Genomic DNA, 25780 nt, shown 5'->3' with positions numbered 1-25780 from the left:
CGTAAAGAAACCCAGCACAGTGGCTAGCCCAGAGTGATTTCTTTGATGGCTTTATTATATGACAGGTGCTGTCCTAACTCTACTTACAGTAACTCATTTAATCCTCACAACTCTATGAGGTAGGTAGTGTCATTATCCTCGATTTACAAGTAAGAAACTAGAGACAGAGAGAATCACACGGCTTGCCCAAGATACCTAGTAGGGGGAAGAGCTAGGACTGGAATTCAGGCCGACTGGTTCCAAGTCCACGCTCCCAACCTCGAGATGAAACTGCCTCTCGGTAAAGGTTTTTTCTGCCAGCTCTGATCTATTTCCTGAGCTACCCTGAGACGGACAGAAGGTAGAGGGCGGATACATTTTCCCTGGGGGATGTGTGTGTGGGGAGATCTAGAGGGTATTAACTGATAACCAAGGCTGGAACTACCGGTTCAGGGTAGTCAGTTTGACCCTGAATTGCAGGAAAGGATCAGGGCAGAGAAGGCCCTGGCCACAGGAGGTCTGGTCTTGGTTCCGGATCTAGGAAATCTCTTCACTTTTTTGAACCTCAGTTTTCCCCACCTTCAAAGTACGAGAAAGGAAAGGGAGCTGGGCCGGGATAGGTAATGAATGGAGAGGTGTCGGAAGGCGGTACAATACAGGACTGTGTGTGCAGGAGGACTTCTCTGCGGGTGCAAGCAGGAAGGCGATGTGTCTGTGCAGTAGGGGGCTTGTGAGTACGCAAGGCGCTGCAGACGGGGCAGGAAACTTCAGAGGCTCTGCCGAGTGGGGACTTGGGGGCGAGGAGTCGGCAGCGAGCCCAGCGGCCGGGCTGCAGGGGGAGACTGCGCGAGGAGGAGTAGTCACAGTGGCAAAGTCACTGGGAGGCCTAAGCGCTCGCCGGGCGAGGGGCCAGAGCGGGGCCCCAGCCCGGCCGGAGGAGGCGCTGGCGGCAGGCCGCGGCCCAGGCGGGCTCGCGGGAGTGAGAGAGGCGAGGCCGGACCCGCCCTCCCGGCCCCCGCGGCCTTCGCCGCCCGGGCCCACGCAGGCTCCGCCCACAACACGAGTCACGTGTGCGCCACGCACCCTCCCTCGGCGCGGGCTGGGGGTCGCGGGCGGGCGGGCGGGGAGCGGGGTCCTGAGGGAGGCGGCTCCGGGGGCGGGCCGGGGACTGGGCCGGCGGCCCGGACCCGGCCGAGGCAGACGTACGCGGAGAGGTGGTGGGCTGGCGGTACGGGGCGGGGCCTGTCGCGAAGGGCAGGGCCTGTTGCTGGGGCTGGCGCAGGAAACGGGGAGAGGGGGCCGGTCCTACCGGCTGCCTGTCGGGCTGCTTGTTTACTCCTGGCGGGGGAGCTTTAACCCGAAGGGCGGGAGGGCGGCTGGGAAAACACGGAGCTGGATCTGCGAGCTGCCGGAGCGGCAGTGGGGCGGAGGAGGGGCGGAAGGCGGAACGGCAGCGAAGGTGCCAAGGCTGCTGCGTTCCTGGAAGGGTCCAGCTAAAGACGCCCAGGACAGTTTTGTTTTTTTGTTGTTGTGGTGTGTGGGGTTTTTAAATCTAGCCTGTACCGCCCCCCCCCCCCCCCCCCCGCCTACACACACACACACTCGGCCCTGAAATTCCTTAAACCTAGAATGGGCTCCCCTCCCCGGAGGAAAGGGCTGTGCAGACGTGTTCGTAGGGACTCCTGCCTTACGAGGTGGATGTCTGCGTGCGTGTTGTCTCGGAGTGGGTCTCTGCCACTTTTCTTAATCCAGGAAATGATTCAGTTGCAGGATCGTCATATATTTTTGCGTGTCTGCGTGTGGCTACAGTTACACAAATAAGTTAGTTTATATGCTAGGCATTCCAGCCTCTTGAACTTCATTTTCCAATTTGCACGGTAGATGAAAAAGCTTTTGGTAAAATGCTCCATAATGTATTCGTAAAAAATGCCCTCCTCAATTAAGTCAGTTTTCCATTATCTGAAAAATCACCTGGTACCATACAGAGATATTGTCATATATAATTTGATATTGTACTAGTAACTACCATGTAACCATTTTATACCTGAGGAACTGAGGCTCAGAAAGACGAAGTGGCATGTCCGAAATCACCCAGCTGGTAAAAGAGCACAGGAACATGAGTCCTTTGACTCCTAGATGCTCTCCTTCCTTTCCTCCCTCCCGTTTGCGTAGCGGACATATGTGATGTCTCTCCAGCGTTCATTCCTCTGGGACATCAGTCCTCTATTCCCTGTGGTTTTACTTAGGCTCAAAATCATAGTAACCCATCCCTCTGGCAACAGTAGTCCAAAGTGGGGCATTTTAACTAAGCAGAATCAATTAGAGTCTCTCCCTGGAACTAATATGTGAATAGTGAGAGAGAGAATTTTGTTTTCTGCTGGTGTTGCTAAATCGGGATGTCATAGTTGGTAGTTGCCAGCAACAGGCTTCCCAAGTGTATGAAGGAAGCTCTTTTTTTTGCGGGGGGGGGGTGGTTCTTTTGAAATAGGAGAGAAGGGGACTCATAAAAGGGGGCAAAGCAGAAAGGAGAGATTTAGAGCACAAACCCTGACAACTTTGTTTAAACCTGAGGTCTGGCTGTGTCTGTGGCCAGTATAAACTCCTGGATTTCCCAGTTAAGTGAGCCAACAAATTCATTTTTTTGCTTAAGTTAGCATGAATTCAGTTCCTGTCACTTGTCTCCAAAGAGAGGGCTGACTAATAAGTTTGGCACAGGATTATTTCTTTATCCCTCAGAAAATAATGGAAGTTGGGTGCTGGCCACAACTATCACTTCTTAAGTATTCTAGTTCCCATGAGTCATACCAAGTGTCCCATGGATATGGGTAGACAGAAGAAAATAGAATTCTTCCTCAGTATTATTGTATGGTAAACAGGACACCAGACAACAAACTCAAATTAGAAGTTGGATAGATAACATTTAACCTTGGGCTATTGTAGCAGTCTGAATCACGAAGAGGATAAGACTGAGATTTTTTTTTCTTTTTCTTTTTTTGCAGTACGCGGGCCTCTCACTGTTGTGGCCTCTCCTGTTGCGGAGCACAGGCTCCGTACGCACAGGCTCAGCGGCCATGGCTCACGGGCCCAGCCGCTCCGCGGCATGGGGGATCTTCCCGGGCCGGGGCACGAACCTGTGTCCCCTGCATCAGCAGGCGGACTCTCAACCACTGCGCCACCAGGGAAGCCCAAGACTGAGATTTTTGAGATGAGATTATTAGAAGGCTTTTAGTGAAAGGGTAAAGAAAGAGGATCCAGTAACGACTACTCTATTAGTGGATTCCAGCTGAAGTATGGGAAGGGGACCAGTCAGTTTCAGAGATGCAATGAAAAACGACACTGAACTACAAGGGGCAGCGGCCTTAGGCATCACGGGATCTTAGAGGCAGATGGAGTCCCTGACAGATCATTCTTCTTCTTCCTGAATGATTCTGATGATGGACAGCTAGGTAGGCCATTGGGCAAAAGGTGGTCAGTTGTCCAAGGAGAGCAGGGAAGGATGAGCAGGTCCTTCACATACTTTTTCAGCTACTCTAAGGGTCTGGGGATAAAACTATAGAGGCACCTGAGAGACTGGAACTGGTCTGATACTGATACTGTTGTCATGAGAAGCAGAAAAGAAAAACATTAAAATTTCAATATATATGATACCAATCCCTTGCCACTCCCTGGCTTCCACGGGGAGGATTCTTGGCTGGCTCAGTCAGCTGCTAGGTCTTTGACAAAGTTCAGAGACAGAAGTCAGGGGCAGGCTATTTATCCATTTGAAGAAGGAGGAGAAAAAGGGAAAGGGGTAGTAAGGAGACAAAGAACAAGGTGAGGACAGTGGAAGACAGAAGGAGGAAGAGGGGAGAGAGACAGCTGCTAATGGGGGTAGGATTTGGGGGGACAGAAGCTTGAAAAGAGGATTTTTGGAAGCTTTGTTATGTGTAGTGAGATGAAATTCCTTCTTGGCTTTTCTCCTAAAGAAAATGTCAACAAAGACATATTATTTTTAAGGCTTTTATTGAACTGAATTGGTTTTTCTCCTGGCTGTGTCACCCAGATTTCACAAGTCTGCCATCAGCATTTCATCACCCCTCTAACTCACTAAAGGTGCGATAGCATCTCACCTCCTGCACCTTTCCCAATGCATAGAAGAAACCACTGACGATGATAACTTTCATTTATCAAGTGGTGGGTTAGCGTGTTGGCCGTGGGACCAGCGGATGCCAAAGTATGTGATAGTAATGATTTCCCAGCCATTTTGGCTTTTAGTATTCATGTCAAAGAAGCTTGGCAGGCTATTGGCTAGTGAATTTTCTCTTTCGGCGATTAGTTTGGATTGGGAGGACAACCATGAAGAAAGAAGAGAAATATCGACAAATAACAACCTAGGGTGGTCTGGGACTGGATAGAAATCTGGTTCCTATATATGGCAGATCTTCACTCCCACGTTTGGATGCTCAATGGCTGAAAACCTAGGTGAGGTGCTAGCCACTTCTCTTGCCCTCAGGAATCATTGAAAGCTTATCAGGGGTGATCTGAGATGCAATCAATTATACTGTCAGATGGAGAAAGTTGGGATTTGGTGATTCGACAATTTATAAGTGAGAAGATTGTGAGTGGCCATGTCGAAAACAAGTATTGGCAAATCGGAGTGCTCCCAGGTGGGTAACGCAAAAGGATAATTGAACAGGATTTTGTTAACTCACAGGATTTCTACTGTAATGTATTTCTTTTTAATATTTATTTACTTATTTATTTTTGGCTGCGCTGGGTCTTCATTGCTGCGCGCGGGCTTTCTCTAGTTGTGGTGAGCGGGGGCTACTCTTTGTTGAGGTGCTCAGGCTTCTCATTGCAGTGGCTTCTCTTGTTGAGGAGCACGGGCTCGAGGTGCGAGGCTTCAGTAGTTGCAGCACTTTGGGCTCAATAGTTGCGGCTCGTGGGCTGTGGAGCACAGGCTCAGTAGTTGTGGTGCACTTGGTAAGTGGCTCCGCTGCATGTGGGATCTTCCTGGACCAGGGCTCGACCCCGAATCCCCTGCATTGGCAGGCAGATTCTTAACCACTGCGCCACCAGGGAAGCCCCTACTCTAATGTATTATAAGGATTCTTAAGGCAGGATGTGGCCTAAAGCTAGATGAATTGTAGAGAATCACTGTGAAAAAAAAAAAAAAAAGAATCCCCATGGTGACTATATGGATATATTATCAAGGTAAGATTATGGATTTCCTGGGCAAGTATTTGACTGACTTTCTTCAGAAAACCAAAGATCAGGAAGGCTCACTCTTTTCATCAAAATTAGTTTAGGCAGGTCTATGGAAAGAGGAGAAATTTTTTGTCACTAAATGATTTCAATTTGAAAAAATTAAATTTGAAGGAGAAGCTAAGTTTCAGACTTTATGTAGGGCTAGTATTTGAGGGGGTTAACAGCTTGGCAAAATGAAACTCTGGCAAGTTCTCCAGAGAAAAGGCCACCAGCCCCGTCTCTGGGAAGCTGTGGAGTGGGGAGAGTACTACAGCCATGGGAGGGAAAACAAAAATAGAAGGCTTAAGAGCAAAATCACATGACAAAAAACACAGGGCAGGAAAGTAATTATTGCTTTTGTGGGGCTTTTTGGCCATGCCACATGTGGGATCTTAGTTCCCCAACCAGGGATCCAACTCTCGCCCCCTGCACTGGAAGCACGGAGTCTTAACCACTGGACATCCAGGAAAGTCCCAGAAAAGTAATTACTGTTGATTGGAACCTAAGAAACTAAAATAAGGGGTGGCGTGGAGGTGCATTCACAAGGCACACTTTTCTGGCACTGCTTTGCTTCTTACTGGTTGTTTTGCCTTTACTTACCTCTCTTTTCTCCCAATCTGCTTTTCTCGTCACATTTGTTACCTCGGGGGTGAGACGACTTCAGCCCCCAACCCCACTGGGGTGTGACCCAGTCCTCTTCAGTTTCACAGTCTAAGTTTTCCTGTCTTTTTCCACCTTATTTAATGTTGCTTATCTCTGAAACAGCTCTGTGTTATCTCCTGGAGTGGGAAAGCTGGCTGCTTCAGCCCATTTTAAGGACTTTCTATGAGAAGACTGTTTTTACAAAGGTTACACTGGGGAAGCCGAATGCAGAAGGACTCCCAGTGAGATTGGGAGCGGTTCCAATAGTATTTGTTGAGTTGACGGAACTGGTATTTTCACCACGTGATATCTTCCCGTACCTGGTATGCTTCAGCGTGAGAGCCATGCCTAGATAGTCTTAAGCCTGGGCAGAAAGTTCTTCCTAGGCCTCTCATTCCTGTGTCTCAGTTACTAGCATCTCCCCTGGGGCACCATGGAGGATGAAGTTGGAGCTGGTCCACCCTCAAATTGGTACTGTTCTGGATTTTATCTTCCTGCCCTGAACAGTGAGATGAACATACTTTTAATCCTCATTTTTTATGTCCTCACTAGAAAGCAGACAGGGTTGTTCCAGAATGGATTTCCTGTGTCATAGAAATCACAGAAGCATAAAAGGAAAAACCAGATGTGCACAGAGAGCCTGCCTGGGCTTACACATTCTTTCATACCCAGAGTTATAGGGCTTTATGGTCTGTCTTCCCAAAGTCAGCTCATTTTTTCCCCTTGTGAATATGCACTGTTTCTTGTATTCCCAGTTTCAGAGCTAGGAAGAAGTAAGCAAGGATCTGGGTGTTTATGCACTGGGGTGTGTCTGTGAGTATCCTTACACATGTGGGAGCTTGTTTGTTAAAAAGTATGGCTGTGCAGATGTAAGCAGCTACTCCAGGGACACCCTTAAGCTTTGAACAGCCTACTTGCAACCTGTCAATCCTATCTCTTCAATGAAATGCAAAGCCCACCTTCTCCTGGAAAGCCTTACAGATTGGATAGATCAGAGAGAAGATGCCAGTTGCCTCAGGCATAACTGCAACCGACTTTCTCTTTATTATTATTTAAAAAATTTTTTTCTATTTGGCTGCGTTGGGTCTTCGTTGCTGCGCGCGGGCTTTCTCTAATTGCGGCGAGTGGGGGCCACTCTTCTTTGCGGTGCACAGGCTTCTCATCCCGGTGGCTTCTCTTGTTGAGGAGCTTGGGCTCTAGGCGCACGGGCTTCAGTAGTTGTAGCACGTGGGCTCAGTAGTTGTGGTGCATGGGCTTAGTTGCTCCGCAGCATGGGGGATCTTCCCAGACCAGGGATCGAACCCGTGTCCCCTGCATTGGCAGAAGGATTGTTAACCACTGCGCCACCAGGGAAGTCCCTGATTTTCTCTTTTGAGCTCCTGACTCTTGTGCCTTTTAGAATGAAAAGCTTAAACTAGGTGTTGGGTCTGTTTTGGTCACTAGGACACATTGTACTTTTTCTAAATCAAAAGAAAAGGATAAAGTCTGCTACAAATGCAAAATTTGCAGTATTATCCTTTTCATTTGAAACTCATAGCCTGGTTTGAGGTTGTGATATGGAAGCTGTGTTTCAAACTGTGTATCACTGAGGTAATAGATGTCCCTGGTCTAAGTGGATGAGAAGCAGAGTGGCAGGCGATTGGGCTGCTGGTATCCTGATGCCCTAATGTAGGAGAGCTAAATTCTGGAGGGACCAGTTGGGATTAAAGCAGTGGATAGGAACCTGTTCAGGGATAACTTTTTGGTAGTCTAACCAGATCCTTGATTCGTGATTCTTTCTTTCTTCTTTTAAAATATTTATTCATTTGGTTGCACCAGGTCTTAGTTGCGACTCTCAGGCTCCTTAGTTGCAGCTCATGGGCTCCTTGGTTGTGGCATGCAAATCTTAGTTGCAGCATGCATGTGGGATCTAGTTCCCTGACCAGGGATCAAACCCGGGCCCCCTGCATTGCGAGCGTGCAGTTCTATCCACTGAGCCACCAGGGAAGTCCCTCGTGATTATTTCTTGAATGTTTACCATATGCTAGACACTGTTCTAGAAGCTGGGGATAGACAGTAAACAAAACTACAGTCTCTACTATCCTTGAACTTATAGTCGAGTGGGTGGAAACAGGCTGTCAGGTGGTGATAAATGCTAAGAAGGGAAATAAAGCTGTGCCAAGGGTTGGTTGGGTGGTGCTATCTAGATAGGTTAGTGAGGGAATGTCTTTCTCATAAGAGTGCTTTTGAGCAGGGACCTGAGTCAAGTGACGGAGCTGGCCATGTGGATATCTGGAGGAAGATCATTCCAGCCCAAAGGGACAGACTTAAAAAGACTGAATTGGAAGTGGGTCTGAGGAAGAGCAAGGGGGCCAGTGTGGCTGGCACTGGGGGACCCAGGGAAGAGTGGTGGGTGGTGGGACCAGAGAGTTGACTGGGGGGCCTTGCAGTGAGGGAGGTGGGAAGCAGTTGAAGGTTTTGAACAGAATGGTAATGTGATCTGACTTAGGTTTTAAAAGGATCACTCTGGCCACTACGCTGTTGAGCAGAGTGTAAGGAGGCAACAGAAAAAGCAGGGAGAGCCGGTGGAAGTCTATTGTGGAAATCCAGCTCAGAGAGATGGTGGTCCGCCTAGTGATGGAGGGCTGGAAATGGAGGGATGTCACTGATTCTGGATATATTTCCTAGATGGAATCAACAGGATTTTCTGGTGGATTCGATGTGTAGTAAAAGAAAAAGAAAGGAGTTAAGGATTAAAGAAAGGACTCCAAGGTTTTTCTTGTTTCTTTGTTTCCTGAGCAACTAGAAAAATGGAATTGCCATTTACCGAGATAGGGAGAAGCCGATTTGGGAGGGAAATCAAACTCTGGTTTTGGACGTGGACATTTGAGATCCAATCTGATATCCAAGTGGAGGTGTTAGGTAGATCATTGGTGTTCAAGAAGCCAGGTTAGGTGTAAAGTGAGGCTCTGGTGGAACCTGAAAACTCAGTTCATTCCATAGGCTGCGTCCCGTTCTAAATAAGTGGTTAGAAAGTCTTCACCAGCCCTGACATCTTCTCAGCATGAGGCACGCTTCCAACTAGGGATTGCCTGGACTGTGGATGGAAAAGCTCTAGTCACTTCCCAGGTTTCAACCAGCAATTCATTACTCACCAGTGTTTATCAAGTGCCTACCCCACGCCCAGCACTCTGCCAAATGTTGGGTATTCCATGGAGACAAGACACACTCCTTGTCCTCCTAGGATGTTCAGTGTTGTGGGAAATTAGGACAAGGGAAGGGAGATTCCGGTCCAATGCACTGGGCTGGGGAGTGAGTATAGGTCCTACTGGACTTAAAGGAGAGGCACCTAATCCAGCCTTGGAGGTGAGAGAAAGTGCTATCTAAGCTGACTCTGAAGGATAGCCAGATAAAGACATGAGAGAGGGGGCGGAGGGTGTTCGGGGCGGAGAGAAGAGCATGGGTCAAGCAACGAAAACGTCTGTTCAGGTAAAGGACAGAAGTTCAGTTTAGCATGTATGGAGTGCAGAGTGAAGGGGCTGGAGGCAGAGAGCTGCAAGTAGTGGCTGGAGAACTAATTAAGAGCCCCACCATGAAGGATCTTAATGAGCAATGCTGGGACTTTATTATAAAAGCTACAGGAAGCCTTGGAGGAGTTTGAAGCAGAGGAAAGAGGCTGGTGTAAAGCATGGATTGGAGGGAGGCAAGCCTGGAAAGTGTTACATCAGGGGATGGGAGATTGTGGCAATTTCAGACTCACAGTGCCCTGAAAACCTCCTCTAAATGTGTCCATATAACATGAGACGAGGCCTGGGTCTGCTTTGCTGAACCCCAGCTTAATGGGAGATGCTCTCTGAGAAGCTAATGACTTTGATGGAAAGGAGGTACCAGATGCCTACATTTTAATAGGAGGCCAAGGTAAGGGGCAGTTCTAGGATGGGACAGCCTCCAGGGAGGGTGAGCTCTACTCTGGGGGGGTGGGGCTGGAGCCAAGATTGGAAACCAACCAGTTAGAGTTTTCTAAGCACCTCCTGCTTTATGTCCTGTGTGCTGCGCAGTATGTGTTTAGGACAGGGCCTGGAGTCCCTGTGGAGGTTCTGAGCGCGGGGTGTGTGTTTGGGAATGGATGCTTGTGAGGGAAAGTTCTCAGTCTGTGTTAATGTGCAAAACTGTGGAATGCATACTGACAAGTACATACCTGCAGTCAAAGGGGATATTCATTCAATATATGCTGTAAGAGAGCACGTGCCTTTTGATGGCCTGTCTCAGACAGAACAAGCTCTGGGTTCTGTTCAAATTTAGAGACTCTTTTGGTTCACGCTGCACACAGCAGGCACTCACATAGTTGTCAAACGAATGATTGTTTCCATTTTATTAAAGTTTGATCGTTTTAGGAAATATACAGGTTGGGTTACAAGTTTGAACTGGATGTTTTAAGAAAAATAAACTCACAGCCAGGCACCAACATCCATTTACAGAGTCTAGCAGTTTAAATCCTGGAATGGAATTATATACTAGCTGGAGTCCTATCTCATGTCAAAAGCTTTTGCTATTTCATTTCATTCAACAAACATTTACAGAACACCTCAGCCAGGCGGCACTGGGTGTTGTTGCTGGAACTCATTTCCCTCGCCTCTGTGCCACCTTAGTCTGGGTGCTGCAATTAAAACTTAATTATATGCTATCTTGTATTGTTCCTTAATTGTTGCATGTGCATTCATCTACTTCCACCTAGGCTGGATATTCCTTGGGGGCAGGGACTATGTTATAAACTTCAGGATAGGTGAGGGACTTAGCAGAGAGCTGAATCTGCGGAAGTGAGTAAACACCCACTGTTTGAGGAAAAAGGGAAACAGAAGCAAAAGCTATTTGTGACTTGTAGTAATACATAATATATCATAAGATACCTTAATAATTAGGGCACATACATCGGTTGTTAATTAGGTAAAATATTCCTTTAATAATAAAATGTAAAATTCGAATCTGCATTTTCATGTTAAGGGCAGGCTTTGCATATTAATATAATTGCTGTGGTCCCCCAAATGCTTTCATTCTTGTGCTCTCGAATGCAAAACAAGAATGTTTCCTTGAGGATGAGAATTAAAAGGTAGAACCAGTCTTTGGTGAATTATTCGATGGCAGAATTAGCCTATAGCAGGATTTCTCAACGATGTCACTATTGACAATTCAGACCAGGTAATTCTTTGTTGTATGGGGCTGTCCTCTGCATTGCCGGACGTTTAGCAGCATCATTGGCCTACACCTATTAGATGCTAGGAGCACCACTACCCCCAGTTGTGACAATCAAAAATGTCTCCAGACATTGCCAAATGTCTCCTGGGGGCAAAATCATCCCCAGCTGAGAACTAATGTCCTTTAGGAATTTTTTTTTTTAAGATTTTTTTCTTTTGTAACAAATGGTGGACGGTGGGGGAAGGGAAATAATATCTAGTGTTTATTTGGTGTGAGCTAGGCACTATACCTATGTTTTTTATTTCATCTTACAGATAAAGATGCTGAGGTTCAGAGAGATAAAAGAACCTGCTGAAGATCACAAAACTAGTTCAGCAGTAAAATCAGGATTGCAAACCAGGCTTGTCTGACTGCAAAGCCTTTAGTCCTTTCCTACACACTCCCCACTGCCTCTCTGCAGGAAAAACAGCATACCTCAAATTGAAGGTGAACTGACTGCAAACTCAACAAGTATGTCCAAAAATATTTTAAAACTTCTGGGGGGAGGGGATTTATTTCTTTTATCCATTAAACTTATTTGAATATGACTCTATATGCTCACACATATCGGTACTGGGGCTTCTCACTACCGTGTGGCTCTGGTCTTATCTCTGAAAAACACAGAGCAACACAATGGCTCAGCTTCAATTCTCCTTGTTACAAATTATACACAAGCCAGAGCCTAACGGTGCCAAAAGCAACTGGTATTGTTTACATAAGGGCTGAAGACTAATAGTTAACTTTCTCTCACGTTAATTCCAGAAACAGCAAATAACGCCTCACTTTACAACTACAAACGAGTGAGATCGAGTAAAATGTCATAAAATGGAGAAGACATTAAAGCAAAGGAAGATGGAAAGGTTGGTTCCTGCGTTCCCTCCCTCTCGCCTTTCGCTCACGCTCGGCGGGTCGGGGCGGCGCGGCCTGGGTCTCGATCGCCCCCGCCAAGCGCCCGTCGGAGGCGCCCGGAGCCCGCTGGCGGCATTTCCCGCCTTGGGGCGAGCTCGGCCTCTCTCGGAGAAGCCTGTCCCGGAGCCCGGCCTGGAAAAACAACAGCAAGAAACTTTGGCTCGGTGGCCGGTTCAGTGAAAACAGGCTAAGACTCAAGTTTGGTTCGGGGCTGCAGCCGCCGGGTCCGATTTGGGGGTGGGGGCGGGGGCGTCACCACTCGGTCAGGTTCAAGTGCGCATGTGCGCGAGGAGTCGCTCGGGCACTTATTGAGCGCCCACTGTCTACGGGCGGCCGGGGGTGTGTACGGCGGGCGCGCGCTGGGGGGGTGTTGGGGCGGGGGTCGCGGGCGCGCGTGGCCGGCGAGGCGCGCGCAGGCGGCGTGCGCGCGCGGCGCCGGGGGAGGGGGGCGGGGGACGGAGGGCGGTGGGGGGGCAACGGAGGGAGGGCGGCGAGGGGGTGTGTCCCCCGCCTCGCCCCGGCGCTCGCTGGCTGGCGCGCGCCTCCGCTCCCTTCCCGGGCGGGGAATCCGGGCCGGGTTGTGGCCGCGGCCGCGTACGTGAGCGCAGTGTCCCGGAGAGGGAGGGCAGGCCGGCCAGGTGGGCGCGAACGGAGCCTCGGCGGGCGGGCGGGCGGCCGGAGCGGAGCCGGGCGGTGGGCCGCGCCGGGCGGGCGGGGGCCGCGGCAGCCGCAGCCCCGAGCCGAGCCGAGCTGTCCGAGCGGGAGCTGCCCGGCCCGCGCCACCGCTCGTGGCGGGGCGAGGTGAGCTGCGCGGGGACCTCGCGGCGCTGCAGCCCGGGGACGGGGGCGGCCCGGGAACTTCCCACGCTCCGCACGCCCGTGGGGGCCGGGCCGGCGACAGGAGGGCCCGGGAGGCGGGCGCCGCCGGGGCAGCGGCCGGTAGGGGCGCGGGGGCGCTGCGGCAGTGGCCGCGCCGGCCGGGAGAGGGTGGCCGCCCGCCCTCCCGTGCGCCGCCTTGTTTATCTCGCCCGCCGCCGGCGCTCGCCGAGGAATCCCCTCCCCAACTTTGAGCGCTGGCCGGGAGTCGCCTCTCCGCCGGAGGGTGACCTGCCCCCTCCCTGACCCTTTCCGGCCGGGCCGCCGGCCCAGTTCTCCCGGCGCCCCGCGCGTTCCTGCCCGCTCCGCCGAGCGGCCGGACGGGCGAGTGCCGCGCTCCGGGACGCGCGGCGCGACACACCCTCCACCTCGGGGACTGGCCCCCACCCTCCCGGTCCCCTTCTGCCCTTCTGTCCACCCCCGCTTGCTTCTGCGCGTCTTCACCCTGCCTCTCCTCGGCGGCGGCCCCTGACCCTCCTCAGTACTGGCACTGTGGGCATGTGCGGTGCCCGGGTGGGGGCCTGGACTGGGAGTTTGTCATGTGCAATCTCAAAGGCAGCATTTTCTTTTCTGCCTGGGAATTCAGGGCTCAGCGCCTTCACTTTGGGACGGACGCAGTAACCTAAAGAAGCCCACCTGCCAGGCGGCGAGGGGTCCCGCTGCCTCCTTGATTGCAGGCAGCCTGGGCCAATGCTCGGTGGCTTTGGAGCGCTTCTCGCAGGCCGGCGTTCTCATGCCAGGCGGCCAGGTGCAGGGGTTACCTACAGGCCATCGGTCCGTTCTTTACACCCCCTTTTCTAGAAAAGTGTATTTGGTGCATTTTGCCTGGAAGTGAGTGATCAACAGGTATTGAAGGCCTTTTCGACACCCTCCTAAGATGTTGTGTAAACAGAGGTTCTGGGCCTCAGGGAACTTGAAACACCGGGAAACATAGCAATTAAGTTCAACTCCACACGGACCTCTGGGGGGCTGCTGCGTTCTCAGCACCGTGCCAGGTTCTCTGGGAGATAAAAGACACTCAAGAAATCTAAGGCCTCAGAAAGCCTACTGACCAGGTAGAAGTGATTTGAGAGCTCAAGTTAAAATGTGCACAGACTGCGTAAGTGATTGCAAATGCTGCGGGACAGGGGGACTGTCAAAGGCAAGGTCAGGGTTGGGGAATGGACTTAGAGTCCTAAGTTAGGAAATAAGTTATGCACGTGAAGGATAACCGGCAAAGGCCAAAGGCACGGGAGGAAGAAGTAACCGGTGTGAGAGGTCAGAAAGGGACTATGGAGGAGAAGAGGTTCAAACAGTTATCTCAGTGAAGAGGATGCAAAAGATACAGGAGATGATTCCCTCCAGGGTTTATAACCTCGGGGGGCGGGGGGACAGAAAGACTTGAGCATGGGAAATAAGACCTCAAGATAGGGCACAATGACCTGGCAAACTGCGAGGTGTAGAATAGGTGCTGTTGGCGTTCAGAGAAGGAATACGGTAGGAATCACCAAAACTGTATTTCTGGAGTGTGAGACCTTTGAGATGGGCCATGAGGTGCAAATGAACATGACTTTTCCTGAGAGACAAGGAGATGGCCTTGGCCAGACCAGGGGATGTTTCCTGAACAGTAGGAGATAAAGATAGAGAGGAACAATGGTTGAGGTTGTGAACGTCCTAGAAAGCCAGACTGGGGGATTGCATTTTACCTTGTGTGTACTGGGTAGATAGTAAAGGTTTCTGAGCCAGAGACTGATGTAACGAAAGGGTATTTGGGAAGATTTTTAAAAGTAATGTTAGAAGACAAATCAGTTAGTAGGCTGTTACAGTTGTGGAGTGTCCAGGGCTTGGACAGGGATAACTGGAAATGGAAGACAGGGTGGATTTTAGAAGCATTACTGTTGAAATAATCTGTTGACAGGGGCAGGGTGAAGGAAGGAGATGAATGGAAATTAATTCTTTGTGGAAATTGATTACACGCCAGGGCCTTGGAGCTGCTGTAGTTGGTAACTTGAGAAATCGGAAATGTGTGTTTTGGAGAGAAGTAATTGACACTCAGGCTGCAGGGAAGTTTCTTGTGTTTGCCAAGACGTGGAAACATAGGTGTCCTGCTAGCAGCTGTGGCTCTGAGGTTGGTGGGAAACCAGGGTGTGTAGGGTGGAAAAGGCTGCCAAAGCCGGGGAGGGAAGGCACTCCGAGGAGTGTCTTCTTGGTCATGGGGTGGGGGGCAGTAGAGGATGCTCGTGAGGGGGACTGGGGGTCTGAGTTGGAAGGTTCTGTTCTGTCTTGCCATTCAGAAGATACCACCTGGTCCTGAACATGAATTTGGTAAAGCAACTCGGAGGAAATGAGGCTCCAAGGAGGATGGGCCACTTCTTCCGCTAACCAGGAGGGTGGGATTGGAGGTTGGAGGGAAGTAGAATAGAATTCACGAAGCACATACATTGCGGGGCTTTGAAATGACGTTGAATTTTGCTCTCCACTGAGACCTTCAGTCTAGAGCTGTTGTCCCCTTGTAGATGTGCATGGGGGAAGCAACAAGATGAGGGGGCAGCAAGATGATCTAAAAGAGGAAGGAGATTTTGGGCCTAGGGATAGTGCCTTTCCCAGGGCCAGGTCCCTCCTAACCAGAGAGAGCCCTTGCCAGTTCCCAGGAAGCCAGCAACCAGCCCACAGAGTGGGAGCTGGGGTTTCTCCTGAGCTCTGAATTCTGCTTTCCTGTTGCAAGGGTGACTTAGGGTGATTTGCTGAACAAATTCCCTAAGCCTCAACTTGCAGCATCCGAGGGCTGGTGAATTTGAAGGGTGATTGCAAAAAGTTGCAGAATGAGCGAGAACGTAATTGCAGTTACTTAGCCTCCCTGTTTCTCTGAGATGCAGGATCAGTGAACTGGCAGGGGAAGCTGACTCGTGTGGGGAGAGGTAGCAGTCAGATATTTTTTTCTTTTTAGAGAATATATGACTGTCAAAAAAAAAAAAAAAAACGTTGCGTGAAGCACTGGTGGAGCTAATCTACTCGTTAGAGAGCACTGTTTTCTACACTGTTTCGACCATGACCTACATTAGGAAATAAAATTTACATCATGACCTAGTATACTCAATCATGTATGTAAAAATCTAATTTAAGTTCATGAGTACTACCTCTTTTGCTTGGTGCAGTCTCCTCTGGTACTTTTATTTTCTATTCCATTATTTTTCATTTAAAAATGCTTATTGTTTCCCACTAAGTCGATGTAACCAGTGTGTAATGGATCGTAACTCACAGTTGGAAAAACAGCTATAGAGCATTTTCATATCTAGGAAGTACTTAGGAAGCTGCACCTGGGCAGAGCTACCCTTAGTCGTGCTGGAGGTGGAAGGAAGCATGAGGAAGGGATTGAGGGATAGGAGAGATAGGATCCACCTGTGATTAAGGAGCAAGGCGAGATGACGAAAGGCCAAGGTGAAAAATAAGTAGCCGTAGGGCTCAGGAGAAGGAGCGATGCTTGTTTGGCTTGGAAAAACTTTCTGGAATAGGGAAGGAAGTCTGGGAAGAACCCTTTGGGGTGTCTCATGGTGCCACACAGGTGGGGTGTGTATCACGGGCCACAGCTTGGAGTTAGGGGTGTACGTAGTGTGCGGAAGAGTGAAGAACAGAGGTCCTTGGGAGAGGAGGGAGCCGTCAGGCTGGAAAGGTCGGTTAGGATCAAAGGGCAGTGGAAGGGTTGTAAACGGGAGGCCCGAAGAATGTGTTCAAACCTTCAGATGAGTTGTCATTGGGACCACGCAAAGGTCTTCAAAAATTAGGAGCAATCCAGAAAACCTCTGGAGTTGGGACTCTGGTAAAGAGTCAGAGCAGGCAGGTCTGTGCAGCTGAGTGGCGGCTGCCCGCTGTGGGCGGGAGATGGCCCGGGGCCCTCAGGCGTCCCAGTTCCCGTTCTCTCTGTTGCCTCAGTCCAGTCGAAGTCAATTCCCTGCTCAGCCCTGCAGGCCTTTGGGTTTGTGACCTGAGTTTTCAAGAGACTCGAAGGCCAAATAGGGACTTTGGGATCGCGTCCCTGGCTCTGGGTGGCCACCGCAGGGATTCGGGTAGGAGTGTGACATGGAATCTTAGAGCCTTGTGTGCAAATGATTTGTTTTGGGCAGGTGGGCAGGTGAGGAGCACTTTCTGAGTTGCTGCCGGCTGGCACTGTGAAATATTTTTCTGATGACTGGAATGGTACTAATTAGAGACGGCTTTGGGCTGTATTCTCTATGGTGAAGCCAATTTCTAGCGACCCCAAGATCTCTCAGGCCTTGTCATTTTCCACTTCAGGCTGACCTGGTTAGCTGGTGGCTCCTGGCACGTATCCTCTGAGAACGATGTCGGGGTAATAACTTGGTGAGATGTGAGTCATGGCTGCCAAGTGCCGCAAGACATTAGATTCTCAGGAGCTTTGGTTCTGTGAGTCAGTAATAAAGGAACGGCAAGGAGAGGGGCTGTGTCACTTCTTATTTCCTTCTTCCTAGGATGGGCCCGGGGGTAGGCTTCCAGGATCCAGAGATTGAGAAGCCAGGATTCATAGTGACCACGGGATAATTGGTTCAAGGTGTGAATGCAAATGACTCCTGGAGAACGAGGCTGATTTGGGACCAGCTGAAAGGAATAAGTTCAGATCTCTGTGGTCTGGAGACAGTTTGGTTTACCCTGGGGGTCCATAACTACCTGTGATTCAGAGCCCTTCCCTGGGGGAGCCACAGGTGACAGGGACTGAATAAGAGCCACCCTGCTTTATACAGGTACGCAGTCTGATTATTTTAAAATACAGGTTTGGGGGAAAAAACGTAGAAACTGAAATGCTTTTTGCTTAATTGCTTGAAGAAGTGTGCCCTTAGGATGCAGGGATAATCGGAAGTCAGCCAGATCGTATCAAATTGAACCCATTTCCTGTTTTATATGATGGTTACTGGGTCAGAGAAATGGTGCAGCAGCTATAGTACCCTTTGTCTTTAGTAAAGTACTTAACAATTTCTGAAGATATGAAGGTCCATATTAAATAAGTGGTAGAATGTGGGCTGAATGGTGTTATTAATTTAATTTGATAGTCATGTGCAAAAACTGTTAATTAGTGGCACCGAGTCAGCCTGGAAAGGGGTCTGAAAGTGAGTGCCATAGGGTTCTATTCTTGGCCTTGAGCTGTTCAACATTTATTCCAGTGTCGTGGATCAAGATACAGAAGGTATGTTTGTTGATGGCGTAGAGGTGGGAGGAATTGCTTATTTAGTAGATAAACCAAGGTTCAAAGACATCCAGAATGAGGGCCCAAATTTAAAAAAGAAATTCAGTAAGGGATAAATGTAAAGTCTGATTTAGTTTTTAAAATTTGAATTGTAATGTTCATACATTCTGGTAGGATAATTCCGCTTCTGGAGACCACATCCAAAATGTAGATGATGCTTTGTGCACAGGGATTATTTAGAGGTTTTTTTTTTTTTCCTTAAACTATAATGGAAAATTGGAAACAACCTAAATATCCAGTGGTGTGACTGGGCTGGAAGTAATCCGAAAGTGATTCCACTAATATTCCGTAATAGTGGAATATTATGGCCATTAAAAATAATGTTTAGGAATAATTTTAAAATAACATGGACAGATGTTTCTGCTAAAAGTTAAGGTGCATCTACAATATGATTTCAAATCTTAAAGAAACAAAGTGCATAGAAAATGACTGGAAGGAAATACACTAAAAATTCTAATACCAAAATATTAATATTGGTTACTTCTAAATGGATGAGTTGAGTGACTTTCTTTTTTTACATTTTAAATTTACTATTTGTATTTCTTATAGTGTGTATGTATATCACAGTGGAAAAAACACTACCATATATGTAAGTATATCTTTTAAAATATACTTTATTTTTTAGACCAGTTTTATGTTCACAGCAAAACTGAGAGGAAGGTGCAGAGAGTTCCCACACACCCCCTCCCCCCTCACATGCACATCCCCCCACCATCAACATCCCTCACCTGATGGTACATTTGTTGTAATTAATGAACCTATACTGACAGGACATAATCACCCAAAGTCCATAGGTGACATTAGGGTTCACTCTTGGTGCTGTACATTCTGAGTTTGGACAAATGTACCCACCATTATAGTATCATATAGAGTACTTTCACGGCCCTAAAATCCTCTGTGCTCTGCCTATTCATCCCTCCCTTCCCACAACCTTTGGTAACCAGTAATCCTTTTACTGCCTCCACAGTTTTGCTTTTTCTAGAATGTTATACAGTTGGAATCATACAGTATATAGTCTTTGCAGATTGGCTTCTGTCACTCGGTAATGTGCATCTAATCTTCCTCCATGTCTTTTCGTGGCTTGATAGCTCATTTCTTTTTAGCACTGAATAATATTCCATTATCTGGATGTCCCATAGTGTAGTTATCCATTCACCTACTGAAGGACATCCTGGTTGCTTCCAAGTTTTGGCAGTCATTATGAATGAAGCTGCTATAGACACCCATATGCAGGTGTTTGTGTGGACATAAATTTGCAACTCCTTTGCATAAATCCCAAGGAGGGCAGTTGCTGGGTCATACGGTAAGAGTGTGTTTAGTTTTGTAAGAAAGCACCAAACTGTCTTGCAAAGTGCCTGCACCATTTTGCATTCCCACCAGCAAAGAATGAGAGTTCCTGTTGCTCTATATCCTCACCAGCATTTGGTGTTGTCAGTTATCTGGATTTTGGCCATTCTCTTAAGTGTGTAGTGGTATCTCATTTTAATCTGCATTTCCCTAATGCTTTGTGATGACATCTTATGTGCTGTTTTTGTTATCTGTATGTCTTCTTTGGTGAGGTATCTGTTAAGGTCTTTGGCTCCCTTTTTAAAATTGAGTTGTTTGTTATCGTTGAGTTTTAAGAGTTCTTTGTATGTTATGGATAACAGTCCTTTATCAGATGTGTCTTTTGCAAATATTTTCTCCCAGCCTGTGGTTTGTCTCTTCATTCTCTTGAACACTGCTATTTTAAAAACATTTTATCATTCAAGGACAGGATGGGTAAAGGTAGATGATTCATTTAGTGACTAATCTTGAGTATTTACCTGCGTGTGTCAAGCACTGACGAGGTACTGGAGTCAAAAAAAGAAGACTCAGTCCCTGACCTGAAGTTGATGATCTGATTGAAAGGGGGAGACTGACAGGTAAACAGACAAGCACAGTGTAACCCTGGTGGTCCTCCAAGTGCTGAGGAGGGGGCAGATCATGTGGGAAAAAAGTTTTTTTGTTTTTATTTTTTCGGTACACGGGCCTCTCACTGCTGTGGCCTCTCCCGTTGCGGAGCACAGGCTCCGGACGCGCAGGCTCAGCGGCCATGGCTCACGGGCCCAGCCGCTCCGTGGCACGTGGGATCTTCCCGGACCAGGGCACGAACCCGTGTCCCCTGCATCGGCAGGCGGACTCTCAACCACTGCGCCACCAGGGAAGCCCGGGAAAAAAGTTTTGAGATTGTTCTGTTCATGAGTTAAATATGAGCCCTGAGTGGGATGAGGCTTTTTAGAAATTGAATCCCATTCATAACTGGATCAGAAATTCATCAGTCCAATCACAGGGTCTAGTTTTACTGACCTCTGCTCGTCATGTGACATTCGGAACACTGGGGAGCCATGATTTAAAAGAAACATGAACAAACAAGGCTTCACCCACAGGAAGGAGACTAGGATGCTGTGGGATCAGGAATGACCGGAGTACATTCATGGGGTGGGTACACAATAGCACTTTTCAGATATTTTCGTGGTTATGAGGTATAGGAAAGAGTCGACTTGTTCATTTCTGCTCTGGTGTTGGAGTGTGACCGATGGATGGGACAACTGCTTTATCCTCTCTAGCTTCAGATTCTTCTTCTGTAGAATGATTGCATTACATGATTCCTTATCCACTGAATGATTACACAAAGGTGATGAGCTTTAAGGTTCCTTTTAACCCTAAAGACTGGGAGAGCAGATTTCAGTTCTATCAGAAAAGGAATTTTCTTGCTGGCAGGCCTGACCAACAGTGGAAATGTCTGCCCATGGAGTAGTGAGCTCCCCATCATTGAAGGTATTCAGGTTGGGCTGAATGCTGTGGATTGGGGGTGCTGTAGAAGAGAACAGGAATTAGGCTGGCCTCCAGAGTCCTTTCTAATTCTTGGGTTATTGTGTGACTTGTCGAAGCTGAAAGGTAATGTGGAATATGGAATGTGCCTCTAGTGTGTAGTACTGGGGTCAAATCATCATTTTAAGCTCTTTAAAAAAATGTTAATAAGTGGGTCCTAACATTTTCAAGAGATCTTCTGGGGTTATTTTAGAAAGGAGGAAGAGAACTATTCCAAGGTGTCTCAGGACTCAGTCTGTGGCCCCAGGGCTGCTGAAAATGGAATTTTGTCTTTAGGAAAAGCAAGAAGGTGGGTGTAGGGTGGAAAATGGCAAATAACAATAAATAAAACAGATCGACATATGGAAGACTAATATGTTTATTGGCCGGTTGTATTCAGTATAATGAATGAATCAAGATGGGGACCTTTAACTGACTCCTGGGTCCTCTGCTTGGCTGTGGAGGATCTGGGAGTGTCCTTGACCATCTCCTCCTCCATTTTCTCCACTGCAGATTTATATCACCAGGTGCAGCACGTTAAAAACCATCCCAACATCAGGGACGAGTCTGAACCTTGTGATTGCTCTGTAGGCTTAGTGAGAGAGGGAACAAGAGACAGATTTAAAGAAACTTTTGTGTGGGATTTTCCAGGAACGCATATGTTTAGTTGCTATCCGACAGTAAATTTGTGGTTTGAATGAAAATTTTTTTTGTTTTTGCACTTTTATTATTTGTAGCTTACACGTGGACGTTTAATTTTGCCTAAATTTTACTTAAATGTATGGTTTATTTAGAATCCACCCTGATCATTTAAAAATTTTAGATTTTCTTCCTGATATTTTTGGATTACTTCTTTTGCTGCTGGGGACACTGCAAGGGCTAAGTCACTTAGCAAACATTTCTTGGAGAAACTCCACAAGGAGAACAGAGGTTTATCTCATCTTTTGGAGAAGAACACAAGATTTCTGTCGCCAAGTGATTCATGCCTACATTTTGGCATTTGAAAGAAGTCAGTATTGGGCAAGAAAGTGCTCTCTTCATGTGGAGTAATTTCAGGGTGCACACCTAGGGGGCGTCAGTGTTCGATGTATGTAAAAAATGTAGGCAGAACTTGGTAATTGGAACTAAAGTTGGAAGTCTTTGTGCACTCGATAAAGGGCCCAGGCCGCCTTTATCTCAGTATCATTTGGACCTCACACAGTGTATATGGTACGTCATCTGTGCTTTGTCGCATTGCTGTGAATCGGCTCCCTGGGCCACAGAACAGTGGGTATGGGAAAAACTTCGGGTATCATACTTTTTTTTTTAAGGCAAAATATGATAAGAAGTAACAGCTCTCAGCCTTTTTTGTCCTTTGAGTACTGGGAAGCCATAAAACTCTTTTAGTAAAAACAACCACACTCAATGGTTGTTTTTCAAAGTGCAGGGGGAATGAAAAACTCCCTGTCCTCTATTTTTCTTCTGCCGAAAACGAATTGCTCCTGGTGCGCCGTTCTTAAATTCCTGTGTCCTCTATCCATTTTAATCTTGTTATCTATTTTTATGGTGACTGTCGCCATGGTACTTGTGCTCTTTACATAGCACAACAGAGATTTCAGATGTCTGATACGACAGCTCGAAGTTCTGCTGCAGCTAGCAGAGAAACTGTACTGGGGTAGTTTTTTTTTTTTTTTTTTTTTTTTAAATTGAGGTGTAATTTGCATACAGTGGAATGCTCAGATCTGAAATGTGCTGTTTGATCAGTTCTGACGAATGCATTTTGAGACAGAACATTTCCGTCACCTCCGAAGTGTTCCATGGGACCTTTTCCAGTGAATCTTCCCCCCGATTGGAAGGACCACAGCTCTGATGTCTATCACCCTAGGTTAGTTTTGCCCTACCCTAGGTCCTTAATATTAGAATTTTGTGTTTCTAAGGACTTTTCATGTAGTGTCTTGAAGAGGTGGAGGTGGAGGAGTGTCTGTGTTGAAAAGTCAGCATTCTGTGTGGTTAGGTGGCCCTGGGGGAGTAAATGATATTTTGGAGCTTTTCTAATGTGGTGGTCAGAGTCTTCCTTCTCATTAGCCCACAGGATCTGAATTTATGTTAGAAATCCTGATTCCCGGATGGAAGAGTCGGAGGCACAGCCGGCTAGGCCTGCTGTGGATTACGTGTGGTTGGGCGAGGGCTGCCATCATTGGCAAGTCCGCATGTACACGTGCGTGTGCATGTGCGTGCATGCATGTGTGTGTGGTGTTGGAGAGCTGGAATGCTCAACTAGAAGAACTGAAATCGCTCCTAGGACATCCCTTTGAATTACCCAGAAGTCCCCTGACAGGCCTTTCTCTTTTTTCTTGCCTCTTCCTTGAACTAGTGTATAAACTGAATGGTCCACAGAGTCACAGAGTTGGGCTTCTAATATTGAAACAAGATCTGTGTTGCAGAGCCCACTGCTTTGCACTGCTGAGCGCTCAGCCTCCCAGGAAGCGTGTGTGAGATTGGAGTAGAAATTGCCCCCAAACACGTGACTGAAATGTACGGAGCAGGGTCAGTTTCTTGCTTTTTAAAAAAAATTACATGGTGAAATGCAATTTGCATTACACAAGTACTACTTGAACACATTCTCTGTAGGGGAAAAAAAAAATGCAGACCTTCCAGAGCAAACAAAATCTTCCTTGACAACCACTCCTAATCCCAGCCCTTCCCCAGAGGTTAACCACTGTTACGAGTTCGTTGGTATTCTCCAAATGCTTAACATACTTGCATTTATACCTAAAGAACTTAAAAGAAGCTAAGTGCACTGGGAGTAGTAAGTAGTGTGCTGGCCCCTTCCACCCCACGACCTCTCAGGGATGGCTTCCTGTCAATATGTATAGGTCTTATTGATTTTGTTTAACTCCTGCATAGCCTTCCTTAGAATCAGAAGGCTAAACTGTCGGTTGATTTAGCCTAATTGATGGCCATTTAAGTTATTTCCAAATCCTCTGCTGTTACAAACGCTGTTACAATAAACATGGCCGTACATGCCTCTTTGCCACACATGTCAGTGTTTCTCTAGGGGAGATCCTGAGAAAGGGGACTTGCTAGGGAACAGGGTACATTAATTTTAAATCTTAATGAAGACCCATTACAAGGTCAGTTCCAAGCTTAGATTTAACGCAGGCCGGGCATACATGAGGTGGGCTCGGACACGAGGCAATTGTTTTCTAAGAATGGGGCAGGCTTTAGGGTGTGCGAGTGTGTGGCCCCATGCTTCAACACGGTTTGGCTGGAAGGGTGGGTGTTGGGAAGGGCTCCGCTTAGCCCCACAGTCAATTCTGTCTGGCCCCCTGAGGACTTTGGCCTGCGTGTTGGAGAAGAATCCCTGGATGAATGAGCAGCGGTGGTGGACTCTGGATGGTAAATTCTAAACCCAGTTCGTTCCCTAGCTGGAGGTCTCCAACGCATCTGTGATTCTTCTCCGTCCGTCCTTAGAATACGAAGTGTGGCCTCACACTAATTATACAGCACAGATCTATGAATGTCACTCTGGAGCGTGTTAAGTGCCTTAATAAACAAGTGCTGGGTGTTTGATGCAGGAGAAGCTCAGCGAGGCCTGAAGTTCTCTAAGGTCAGGGTCTGAAGCTGAGGCTCCGTCATTCTTCTGTTCAGTTCATCGGCAAGAGCCTGCACGTGTGTCGAGTACCGGCGGATTATTTAGAACGCTGGTGTTTCGGTTCTGCGGCTCCCCTTGCCCTGGGTTTCTGGTGAGTCGGCGCTGCCCTGTGTGCTGTGTAGGTCTGCACGGGTGCATGTGGATCCAGATCTGGGACAGCTGGAACCCGGGACTGAGCGTCGGATTTGGGGAGTGCTCGCAGAGGATGGTCACGCTCCGCCTCGGGGAGGCCTGCCAGTGGGCCTTGAGCCACCCTGGGCAGGGCACCAAGATGGAGATTTCAGCCGGAAGAGGAGGGCAGGGTTGGGACCTGTGTGCTGGGAGCAAGGTGAGGGGCCGGGTCACGTGGGCTCTGCTTTGGGCCACAGGGCAGAGCCGGCCGGCTGGGTGTTGAGCTCTCGAAGCAGGGAGCCCTGCGGTTGGTTCACCGTGGCCAGCTGGCCTCTGAATGGAATATGCTGGCTTTCTCGGTTCCCCCGTCTTGCCGAAGTCAGTTCTGTTGAGATTTCAGTTCATCAGCGGCTCGCCCGTGGTCAACCTCTTGATTCCCTTTAGAGTCAGTTGTGTTACTGGTTCGGGTGGGATATCCTTTTGCACCCTCAGTTTCCAGATGCCGGCGGGACAGTGGCTCCTACGCTCTCCGAGTGGCCCACCGTGTCATTTACCTGTCTGGTGCTGGTCTGAAATCGGGGAACAGGGGAGGCAACACATCTGTTGAGATCCTTTCCCATGCTGGGCAGTGTTCTCGTTTTTCACGGCAAGGCAGGAAACCGAGGCTCCGAGGTGGTGGCTTGTGGCCGAAAGTCACACAGGTCCAGGTGATGGGCTGCCGCGAGCCCTTTTCCTGGAGAGGCGTCCTCGGCAGTGTGCCCGGGGTTAGCTTCTCTTGCACATTCTGTTTCCATTTTGAGGAGCCAGTTTTAGTTGCTCAGGTGTATCCAGACTTCTTTTTTTTTCCCCTCAACCACAGCATTCCTGGGGGATGGGAAGCATTCCCGCTGGTGCTGGGGGAGATGCTGCAATCCCAGGAGATCAGAGCAGTCTCCCGGGAGAAGGTGATAGAGTGACAGCCTGAGGAGCCACTGCCATCCTGAAACAGAAAGCCTGTACAGTCAGCCGGGAAGTCAGAAGGGAGGGAGAAGTTGGATTAAAAGTTGATCTGTGGAAGCCTGTTATCGCCCTTCTGGCTAGACACGTCTCTTCCCTTGGCTGGTCAGCCATCCTGGTCTTGGAACGAA

The 25780-nt window shown here is 48.4% G+C and overlaps 1 protein-coding gene across 4 annotated transcripts in view; it reads left to right on the top strand.

The window, feature by feature from the left end:
• Positions 1-11333: 11333 nt before the first annotated feature.
• ZNF395 (zinc finger protein 395) overlaps positions 11334-25780 on the top strand; it is a 37002-nt gene continuing 22555 nt past the window's right edge. The window contains exons 1-2 of one of the 4 annotated variants that reach the window (XM_027087961.1): positions 11334-11529; positions 11821-11918. In XM_027087961.1, the coding sequence (XP_026943762.1) occupies positions 11884-11918 (35 nt within the window). In that variant the 5' untranslated portion in view covers positions 11334-11529; positions 11821-11883. Of the gene's footprint in view, positions 11530-11820; positions 11919-12566; positions 12769-15061; positions 17577-18625; positions 18666-25780 lie in introns of those variants that run through there. The other 3 variants (XM_027087962.1, XM_027087963.1, XM_027087964.1) reach the window with 3 other exon arrangements.

Source organism: Aethalodelphis obliquidens, unplaced genomic scaffold, assembly GCF_003676395.1.
Source record: "Aethalodelphis obliquidens isolate GAN/ISIS:26980383/991018 unplaced genomic scaffold, ASM367639v1 scaffold61, whole genome shotgun sequence".
Classification (NCBI taxonomy): domain Eukaryota; kingdom Metazoa; phylum Chordata; class Mammalia; order Artiodactyla; family Delphinidae; genus Aethalodelphis; species Aethalodelphis obliquidens.
The sequence above is the reverse complement of the archived record's forward strand: the minus strand, read 5'-3'. Positions and strand labels throughout refer to the sequence as shown.